An 11,193-nucleotide genomic window follows, 5' to 3' on the forward strand; every position below is an offset into this window, starting at 1 on the left:
GGAATGAGGCTGATACAAGATACTTCACGTTTTCTGTCCTCCAGATCTGCCTTTTTAGAAAGAGGACAAGAAAACAACCTTCCCTTACAGTTTCTTGGTTCTTTCTGAAACAATTAACATGCCTAGCATCCATAGGATCATTGGGTCAGACAAGACCTCAGGAAGTCTCTAGCCCAACCTCCTGATCGAGGGTTAGTCATTGTGAGGCCAGGCCAAGTTGCTCAGAGCTTCATCCAGTCAGGTCCTGAAAATCTCCAAGGACTTCCAGCTTCTCTGGGGACCATCTTCCAAAACATATCTGTCCTAATGGTGGGAAAGCTTTTGTTTGTAACTGCTCTAAACCTCACCTCTGCTGTTGCAATTTACACCCTCTGTCCATCACCCTCCTGCCACGCAGTGCTTTGACAAGCCCAGCCCCATCATCTCCATAACCTGCCCACACTGGACATGTGGTTACGCACTGGCCGTGTGGTTAGGCAGGCTGTGGTTACGTTCCCCCAGCACTATCCCTTCCCCAGGCCAAACAGGACCAGCTCCCTCAGCCTCTCCTCACCAGGGAGGCACTGCAGCCCATGCCACCAGTGGTCTTCTGCTGAACTTGCTGTAGTCCATCAACACTTTTCTCATGTCAGGGGCCCAGCAGTGTACTGCGTTCCAGATGCAGTCCCACAAGTGCTGAGCAGAGGCAAGTGATCACTTTCCTTGACATACTGGCTGTGCTTCCAGCTAACAGCCCAAGATGCCACTGGCCCTTGCCACTGGTCAAGGCCAGCCGCTGGCTCATGCTCAGCTTGCTGTCTGCCAGGACCCCTAGGTCCTTTCAAGTAAAACTGCCTCTGGCCTCTTTTGTTGAGGACTCCCAAAATCTCTTGGTATCAACTTTGCCGGGGTGGTCAGGGCAGCCTCCCCTTCCCCATGCCACACACGCAGAAGCTCCCAGAGCTCCAAACATCAACTGTAATAATGTCAGGATTAACTTCATGAAGACATGAAATTAAAATACTGTTAATGCACTTTTTACAGTCCCTTTAAAAAGAAGTGTGTGAACTCCTCCTTATTCTTGTATATAAAAATGAGAACAGCTGCCACGAGGTGCTCCTCTCCTCCAGGCATGGTTGTTTACGGTAAAGAACACTAGGCTTTGATCATCTGCTTATATTTATCACATTGATTCCAACGTCTTTGCCAATGGGCTATATAGATTCTCAGCATGAAACACTCCTGCTCATTTGAAGTGGTCGAGATTGTTTTCCAATGGAATTTTCCATTATGCTCTGCGCTATCTTTCTTCAAAGCACAATTTGTTCACTGGGCAGCACTCCTTGTCCATCATAATACGCAGAACTCTTTTATACCTGCTCGATATTTTTGCTTTCTTCCTGTGGTGCTTCACCTCCTCCATTTATTCTCATCTCCACCCAAGTTCTCTTTTACAGCTCTCTGGTGGGTAACCTGATATGTTTGTTAGCAGCTGTTCTGCAGCCTTTTCCCCATCCTCCCCCCAACACTAAAACAGGGGGCAGACATTACTTCTCAGGGAGGACACAATGCCTTTTGCTATGGGTCATTGGCTTCCCCCCTTTTCGTTTTCCCCCCTGAAAGTTAGGGTGCTAGAAGGTACAGACATAGTAATCCTGCATACCCCACAATTCTTGCATGAGTGTAGCACATCAAGCCATTTCAAAACAGCCCCCTGATTAGATCATGCACTTTTTAAAAAAAAATAAAAAATAAAAAATAAAAAATATTTAAGCCCCAAGAGCAGGGACCAAACAAATCAACCCATCTAGGACAGAGGGGAAAGGAATCCACATCTCCAAGCCCCAGACCTAATGCATTCTCCACTAGACAGCTGTAGCAAATAGATGTTATTCCCCTTCTGCCACAACACATCAAAAGCCATGCAGCCTTACAGAACGAGCTGCAGCCTGGGAAACAGCAGGTAAAGACTTACAATAGCTAGTCCAGCAACACAGCGTATGAGGACTAGCGGGGTCACATCTTACATTGCTACTCACTCACCCAATCATTACATTATTTCTCAAAGGAAAGAGGAATGATGTTGGCTCTCCTGCTTTTTAACCTGGATCAGACTGCATCCCCATTAATTAAATCGGCAGCATTTGCTAAACTACACACAGGCAGAGTCTGAGAAACCACACATACATACTGGGAGCTTATATCTCTTAAAATTTTCTTTCAAGTGTGATTAACCTAGATACCAACACACACTTTAACATAAAGTGGTCTACTATATTCAAATAAAGGAAAATTTCTACAGCTAAGCAATATTAAGTTACATTAATACAGCAGTTTTCAAGTACAAAAATAAAATATATGGAACAAAAACTGTACTGTTAGTGAAGACGTACACCATCTCTGAAAAAGGAAGTTTCAAAGTGAACAAATTTGAGGTGATGCCCATATTAAACTATACTAGGGAATCTACTATAAAGAACTAATCCCTTTTCCAGGGATGTACAAATATGAAATTACGATGTCTCAATACCTATAAAAATACGTAAGCAAACCCCAAGCATTTCACTTAAAGTTTTCCAAGTCTATTAGCTTTTTAAAAAAATCATCATCTTCAGATGCACTGGATGCAGTTTTTCCAGAAAGAAGTAGGCCCGATGAGCTTACTTCAAATGAAAATTTTGCCCCTCAGCCTCCATGGGCCACAGTCATATTTACAAGGCTTAGTAAGTTGCCACACCTCAGTTATTTTACATAAATATACCATTATAGAACTGGAGTTGTGCTGTAGCCTTTTTACCTCCCCAGTTGTTTCTTCTGAGGAATCTGTATGGTATAAGCCTGACAACAGCAGACTAAATTTATGACTACAGAAATGCAAGTTTGACTAAATATTAAATTAAATACAAGCCTGATTAAATACGTCAATTTTAATATTTTACAGGTTGGAACAGCTTTGTAGTTTTTAATCCGCAAAACATGCTGCTACAACACCTACCATTCTGTGCCATATTACACTCTTCATTCCATTGGTGCAGCCTACTAAGCAGAAGGATCTAATTCCCTACAGATCAGATTGCTAAAGAACTACTTGAATTGCTCTTATCTGTCCATCCACATTAGCAATACTCATTACCTAAGTTGATGCATGTCCAATACATAGAAGTAGGTAGTCTTGAACAGGAAATGAGTAGACATGTAGAAATAAACACAATAATACAAGACGGGTAACTCAAAGACAGAAAGTGACCAACAGTTTGACTCCAAGTTCATGTGCTGAAGCCCAAATCATCTGGTGGATTTGTTTTTGTTGGTTTTATTTTGCATTTTATTTTTTCCAAATGGAAGAAAAGATGTTGGCATTTCTAGAGTCCTAGGATGAGGGGCACAAGTTTTTTCAGTGTGGGAAGATAAAAAGAAAAACCTCTCTACAGCATGGTGGGGATTACAGGCCTTTTGCTACTTATGATTTTAGCATTCACATGGCAGCAACTGCTTATGCTGAAAAGCAATATTTCATAAGTTACTTTCAGTTCTCATTGCTAGTTTCTCAGAGCCATCCAATGCTTCCTCATTGCTGTCTGCTTTAGAGGAATTCACCAGTTGCCATGAGAATGCAGAGCAGCGGCAGAAGCAGAGCAATGAGCAAGTAACAGCACGTCAGTGGCTGCAATGGAGTCAAAGACCCATTTGTAAATTACAAATGATAAAAAATACCATACCAGGTATCTGCAGATTTATTTATTTTTAAATGAGATGCCAATGGCATGAACACTTACTCTGCAAACTTTAGAGTTTGCCTACCCCTTTATTTGCTCTGTAAAAGATAAGCTAAATAGTAATACAAGTGTTTAATTACCATTTTTGTTAATTAAAACAAATGGCCACCACTGTATTTGTGCCATTGTCTAGCATTATCTGTATGAACTCTGGCAAATTAAACAGCGTATTTGAGCTTTACAGAAAATACAACAAGAACATATAAGTTTGCAGACAGATGAGTAAATTACACAAATACTATTACAGTAACTTTGTTTCTTTTAGACATTAAGGCCCATATAAAAAGTAACAGATTGAAGTCAGACATATCTATGAACAGAAAAAAAATAAGATATTAATATTTTAAGTCAAAGAAATATACACTAAGATGTGAAATTTGAGAACAAAACCACCATGTGTTTCTCATGTCACATGCCACTTAACCTCTGAGGAAAGACATCGGTACCGATGATCAGAGTACTTGGAAGTCCCACAGGAGCAGGGCTGGGTGCAGCAGTTCCCTGTAGATACAGAGCTGTGTTTTCATCTGGCTTTCACAGTTGCATTTTGCAGTGGTGCACTGCCCCCTGGTGCTACGAGTCCGGAAGGGGCTGGCTATGCGTGCCACTTCTTGTCTTCAGCTGTGACTGGGCAATATCTGCCAGGGCACTCTGTATCTTTTCCAGCAGCATATCTCCACGATAAACCACCTCTTCCAGACGGGCAGCTGCTTCGTGATTTTCTTCTTCTAATCGATACAGACTAGCAGCCTTTAAAATGGAAGGGAGGCTAGTAAGGATCTTCAAATACACAAAACTTTCTTACTAAGGGGAGGTGGTATGTAACAGTTAACGCACCCTAGAAAACAAAGATTCTCCCTTTATCCTCAAATTCTATACTAGTAAATTCAGAGTAACCCATTAGAGATTGCAGCCTGAAACACAGTGCATATCCACATGGAGTAAATGAAAAACACCAAATAGAGATGTTAGCTGCTTTCATATTGCAACTCTTAGCTCTCCTGATAAGAAGTGAATATTTATCCCCTTCCCCACACAGGTACTGAAAACTATCCTTACATCTTATGGGGACCTTATTTAGACCTTCCTATTAAATAGTATATTTCACATGAAACTAACAAAATCACATACTTTATTTCTGAACAAAAATGTTTCAGTTAGACAAAGTTAGTGAAATAGAACACGTGAACTTCAGCATTCAGGTAAAATATTTACCAAATTTAAAGCTACTCAAACTTGTTCCAACTCAATTACAGAACAGATGAAACAAAATTGGCTTCAGACACTTTTTTTTTTTTACTACTACCCAAACCCTTAAAACCTGGTTAATGGGTCTTCTTAAAATCATGCTTAAACTGGCAAGTTCTATGAACATATTCATCTTTTCTGCAAGGCTCATGTACAGTGAAGGTTAATATATCACCTAAGACTTGACAGACCTTGGAAGAAGGGTCAGAGAAAGAATAGAAAAACGTACAAGCTCAAAATATAGAATCCAGTTCAATTAGTTCAGTCTCAGTTGTTAGAAGATTGACTGCAGGTAAACTGCCATTTTTGAGCAAAATATGCATCAGCCTTGACACAAAAGACCTCAAGAGGGACCAGTAAATTGTATTGGGTATTAAGGTGGCAGCCCCTTTTATCACTTAAGTTAAGCCTACCTGGTCAGGTGTCTATCTACTTTTCTCAACTAAACCTCCACTGCATACTTTAGAGTATTCCAATCACCATCAAAATAGTCTTTCAAAATGTCAGAATATTTATCTTTAATAGCGCCCTAATACAAACAACAGAAAATAAAAGTCAAAACTAGAATCAGTAAAAGATGGAATCCAGGCTATCTTCTCAAAACCAAGCAAAAAAAGATCAGAAGTTCTTTTGAAACCAACTTCTGCATTAACTAAGCAAGAAACTGTTAGAATATCAATTCTGAGGAAAGCATGCCCCTACTGGATAACTAATTCCTTTCTGGAGCACCCTGGTTTGCTTGCATTAGCTGTCACTACAATCAGACTCGACTCAGTCATGAAAAGAAGTCTAATGTAGCTGCAGCAGAAAGAAGTCTTCAACTATTAGATACAGTTACACGAAATGAGGCTGGTGTTTACATTCCCAATTAGTATGTTCAATTGTTATTAGCAAGGTTTCCAAACTGCTTTTGGATAGTCACAGATTATCAACCCTGGTGTAAAACCTTCAGGAGATCTTAAAGCAACTAGATTTCTCAAAGAAACAGAATTTTCTGTATCCTTGCTGCATTCTAAAAAGAAAATACTTGATGTAAATTTAGAAACTAGAGTCCAAAAAATCACATTTAATATGCAAGATCTGTACACAGAATATCAAAAAAAAAAAACCAGCAACATTCTTTGAATTGTGGGTCTGAGACATTTTTTGGAAGTGAGAAACAGCTGAATGTTGCAAAAGGGCTCAGAAGCTGTTTGCAGCAGTTCCATTCCTGTAAGGCAGGGAATGGAGATTATGATACTGGCTACACCTGCAAATAGCTGCCTTGGTTAGTAGCTGCTTCCTGTTCCCAAGCTCTTCCTAGAGCTTCTGTGGTCTAAAGAAAGGAAGAACAAGAAATAACAGCATCAAGATTGCCTGGCTGGTCCAAAAGAGTACATCCTATTACTGAAAAGTTAAGGAACTGCTTTGTGACAGAGATAGAGAACTTAAAACATACCCTGCCAATTCTTTAACAACCAGTAACATTGTGGGAGAATGAAAGGCTACAAAAATGCAGCTACAAAATGAAACAGCCCTAATGAGCAAATAGACTATGAAAGATCCAAGGAAAAAAAGCAGCCAACAATGCCAATGCACATCAGTACCGTCACATCTGTTGCATTAATATTAGAATATCTAAAGAACACAGGTAGCTGTACTACGCTTTAGGACTGTGATGTTATGATAAGTTTATTTTGGAAAAATTTCTAGCCAAAAAGTTTAAAATATTCTGTGTATAGCCGTATTAAGAACCAAATGTAAAGAGCAGTTTTTCAAGTGAGCCCATAAAATACTGACAGGCTACCTTCATGAAAAATTCAGGCCTACAATAGAGTCACTTTTTATGATTGCCTGTCGAAAGTAAAAAAAGTGTTTAAAAAAGAAGGAAAGAAGGAAGGTTGCCATCAGTAACAGTTGATATTTTTAATTACAAGTACTCTTACCTGCAAAGCTGCTGTTGATTCTTCACTAGGCAGGGAATCTATTAGAACATCAATATCTTTTGCAGTTCGTGCAATCAATGCTGCAAACAGCTGGGCATATTCTTTAAAAGAATGAAAAAAAGTCAGCCTGCTCAACACATTACTGAAATAAGCATAACTCTACTTTTACAACAGAAAATTCTGAAGAGTTGAAGTATACAGATGTTAAAATTTCCCCTAGAGGAAGGATATGACAGTATCATAAGTGATAAGAACACAAACATATTAGTGACTGCATCAGTTGACAAGGGAAAACTGACTGATGTCATCTACCTGGACTTCTGTTAGGCCTTTGACGCAGTCCCACATGACATCCTGATCTCCAGATTGCAGAGAGATGGATGTGAAGGGAGGACCATTCAGTGGGCAAGGAATTGGCTCGAAAGGTGCACCCAGAGAGAGGTGGTCAATGGCTCTATGTCCACGTGGAGGCTGGTGATGAGTAGTGTCCCTCAGGGGTCTGTCTCGGGACTAGTACTGTTGAATATCTTTATCAATGACACAGACAGTGGGATCAGGTGCACCCTCAGCAAGTTTGCAGGCAACACCAAGCTGAGTGGTGCAGTCGATACAAAAGAAGGAAGGGAAGCCATCCAAAGGGACCTGGACAGGCTGGAGAAGTGGGCCCACGTGAACCTCAGGAGGTTCAGCAAGGCCAAGTGCAAGGTGCTGCACCTGGGTTGGGGCAATCCCACACATGAGGACAGACTGGGAGAACAACTCATTGAGAGCAGCCCTGCGGAGAGGACTTGGGGGTTCTGGTGGACCAAAAGCTCGGCATGAGCCAGCAGTGCGTGCCAGCACAGCTCAGAAGGCCAGCTGCACCCTGGGCTGCAGCAACACAGGCATGGTCAGAAGCAGGTCCAGGGAGGGGATTGTCCCCCTCTGCTCTGCCTTGTGAGGCCCCACTTGGAGTGCTGCAGCCAGCTCTGGGGCCCCCAGCACCAGAAGCATGTAAACCTCTTAGAGCGGGTCCAGAGGAGGGCCACAAGGATGTGCAGAGGGCTGGAGCACCTCATCACAGGACAGGCTGAGAGAGATGGAGCTGTTCAGCCTGAAGAGAAGGCTCCAAGGTGACCTCATTGCAGCTTTTCAGTACTTAAAGGGGGCTTACAAGAAAGGTGGAGAACAACTTTTAGTTTCAAACCATTCCCCCTTGTCTTGTCATTATCTGACTGAGCAAAAGGAGGGGAAGACTTAGATCAGAGGTTAGGAGGAAATTCTTCATTCAGCGGGTGGTGAGGCACTGGCACAGGTTGCCCAGAGAAACTGTGGAGGCCCCATCCTTGGAGGTGATCAGGGCCAGGCGGGATGAGGCACTGAACAATGTGCTCTGGTGGGTGGCATCCCTGCCCATGGCAGGGGGGGTGGAACTGGATGATCTTTAAGGTCCCTTCCAACCCAAGCCATTCTACAAAGATGATGGTAGTTTGACTACAATCCCAGATAGAACAAGGTAGCTGGTTATACAAAGGGCTGGACTTTATATAAATGAGAAAATAGCTAGAACTCCATCGTGGTTAGCCAGTTAAGAAATTACTAAGAACAGTACTAAGTACTCTAGTCACTACATTAAGCACTGAAAGTAGCTAAGAATTCATTTAACCTTTCAACCCTTGCCTTGAAGTCTGACTTAAAGAGAACGCTAGAAACTGTAAAGGTAATGATTCAAATACACAGACTATTTAAATTATGTTAAGAATCATGAAAGAATGCAAGGTTTGTTAGTTTTAAAAAAAGTTAACTATTCAGCCGCAGGAAAAGTTAAATTGCCACTGAGAAACAGAAGAACGTAAGTTTATAATGGATCTTAATTTAGCTACCAGACCTTTGAAAGACCTACATGGATTTTTAATAAGAGGTTCTATAAGTCAGAAACAAAGCTTTCCCATATGGAGTTGTATCCATTCAATTTGAATCAATTTGTTACTGCAGCTAGAATACTGAAACAGCCTTCAATTTATAACTTAAGATCTTACACATTTTTTCCTGTTGATGGCTTCCACAAATCTTTCATGAACTGAGAAAATACTCTCCAATAGAGAAAAAACTAGAAAAGATTGACATTCTCAAAGGTACGCTTGACTTGAATAAAACCAACAACCCAGGCAACCAAAAGCACCCTAACAAACCCACTTAAAGCTTGTCCTCTGTGTTATCACATATATACTCTTACCTGTACACCAGTGCTCTCCACACTGAGCTTTAAGGCCTGTTTGTTAAGAATTTAAATATCCAAAGACGTGTAACTGGTAGTTTTGTTTCATCAGCATCATTAACTCAGTTATATGATTTTACCAAACTCACTACATTCAGAGAAATGAATAAGAAAGATAAAGCAGAGGACTGACCCTTTTAGGACCTTAACAAAGCCTCTAACTCTTAAGCCATCACATAGATGTCAGTACCTGGGAGAGCCTCAAGTACCATAAGGAAGCAAACAAATCTTTTACTTGCTTTTTTTCCAACTAATTTCTGTCAGAGAGCAAGCCACCATAGACCATTGAAGGACAAGTCAACAACTGTCATAGAAAGAGCATCACTGTTCCCCTGGTATCCTACTAATCAAACTTTATCTAATGCATGAAACCTGTAAAATTTTCTCAGGGAAAAACAATAGGGGGGTGTTGATTTAGGATGAGGATAACATAATTATTTAAATACTAACTTGAAATTCTAAGATTACATAGAACTTTTAGTTTTCTTTTCAACTTTAGTATCTTACATTAGTTTTATTTCTCTCAGGGAAAAAAAAAAAAACACAAACAACCCACCAACAGCAACCAAAAAAACCCACAATTGTCAGCTGGGAAAGTCAACATGACATTAATCCTTAATTTCATAAGCAAACGACACATACAGAAACATAAATAACTACAAGTCTATGAAATGGAGAATTTTAAACTCATGCTCAACTTCATGAAACTAACCCCTATTCTTGTAAAAAAAAAAAAAATTGGAAGGGCTGCTCACTAACAACCTCCCCCAGCAGTCCTACTACAGTAACTTATATAGAAAAGGCTACTGTATGTGTGTAAATAAACCACCACAAGAAACACGTTTTAATGCTTAGTTAAAACTTAAAATGATCTTTCTTCTACCACGATCTTATACAGCAAGTGCAATTGATGATGTTTTGTGACTTAAATTCAGTCACCCCTCGAGTTACTAGTGGAACTGTTTGCTGAGCACGAAATGGTGCAAAGCGAGAGCCACAGACCACACCGCATCGGGACACGCTCGCGGTGCGCTAGCAGAGGCAGGAGGACTTGCCTTCCGTTGGATTAGCCGGCTGGTCCTTATTGATTGCCGTCTGGATGTTGCTGAAGGAGGCCGGCGGGCCGCACTGCTGCAGCACTCCGATGGCATTGCAGAACTGGTCTGCGAGCTGCGGGCAGTAACGAGACCGTTAGTTTACCTCAGCACCGCAGCCATTTCCATCCCATTTCGCCCCCCGGCCCCCGCGGCTCGGACGGAAGCAGTGCCCGCGGCCAGCAGCGGCGATGCCCCCAAGGCTGCCAGCGCAGCGAGCCCAACGCCGGGCTCCTCTCCCCTGCAGAAAGAAAAAATCAGAAGGGACAGGAGGGGAAAGCAGCACCACCTCACCGAGTTCACGGCGTCCTGCAGCTGCGTTAGCCTGTCCGCCATGCCGCTGCTGTCCTTCCCCACCCGGATACCAGGCCAAGTCGGGCCGGGACCGCCCCCTGCAGGCCGGGAGGAGCCGCGGCCCCGGGTAACTCGGGACTTGGTTAAAAAGCTGAGCCACGACACTGAGTACCAAAGCCGAGCCACAAAGCTGTTGGCACAGTGTAAACGCAAAGCTACCGCTCGTTTTTAAGGTATTAGTGAAGCTGGTAGGTTTGCTCTGGGGCTTCTGCAAGCTGGCTGGGTGCGGCGCTGAGCCTGGAGTAAGTGGGGTTTATGGAGCCTCTCACAGGCACTGGGAGCCACAGTGTGTCCTCTGAATGCTGAGCTGAGAACAGTGACAGAAGTCTCATTTCCAGAGGTCAGCTAGGACAGCTGCTCCAAGCAAAAAGCTAATTTTGATGGTCTTCTAGTATCACACAGACTTTGAACTGTGGGAACCCTGTTTGGCTGAACAGGGTCAGCAAACTAGATATGTAACCAGCAGGACCAGGGAGGTGATCATTCCCTTATACTCTGCTCTGGTAAGGCTGCATCTCCAGTGCTGTATTCAGCTTTGGGCCCCTCAGTACAAGAAGAAC

The 11,193-nt window shown here is 42.2% G+C and overlaps 1 protein-coding gene across 1 annotated transcript; it reads right to left on the reverse strand.

Moving 5' to 3' along the window:
- Window positions 1-3,276: 3,276 nt before the first annotated feature.
- On the reverse strand, window positions 3,277-10,729 carry MED21 (mediator complex subunit 21). The gene is made up of 4 exons (XM_083839861.1): window positions 10,574-10,729; window positions 10,241-10,355; window positions 6,929-7,029; window positions 3,277-4,505 (listed from the first exon to the last, which is right to left on the reverse strand). Exons 1-4 carry the CDS (start codon window positions 10,613-10,615, stop codon window positions 4,329-4,331), a joined length of 435 nt encoding a protein of 144 aa, XP_083695987.1. The 5' UTR covers window positions 10,616-10,729; the 3' UTR covers window positions 3,277-4,328.
- Between the last annotated feature and the right edge of the window lie 464 nt (window positions 10,730-11,193).

This window comes from Anser anser (assembly GCF_964211835.1).
Source record: "Anser anser genome assembly, chromosome: 1".
NCBI classification, from domain to species: domain Eukaryota; kingdom Metazoa; phylum Chordata; class Aves; order Anseriformes; family Anatidae; genus Anser; species Anser anser.

Bases quoted from the DNA above. Each gene is read 5' to 3' on its own strand.
- MED21 (XM_083839861.1), bottom strand. From the start codon at position 10,615: ATGGCGGACAGGCTAACGCAGCTGCAGGACGCCGTGAACTCG. The intron at 10,356-10,573 runs GTGAGGTGGTGC...TACTGCCCGCAG, and splicing joins TGCAGGACGCCGTGAACTCG to CTCGCAGACCAGTTCTGCAA. The intron at 4,506-6,928 runs GTAAGAGTACTT...TCCATTTTAAAG, and splicing joins AATCAACAGCAGCTTTGCAG to GCTGCTAGTCTGTATCGATT.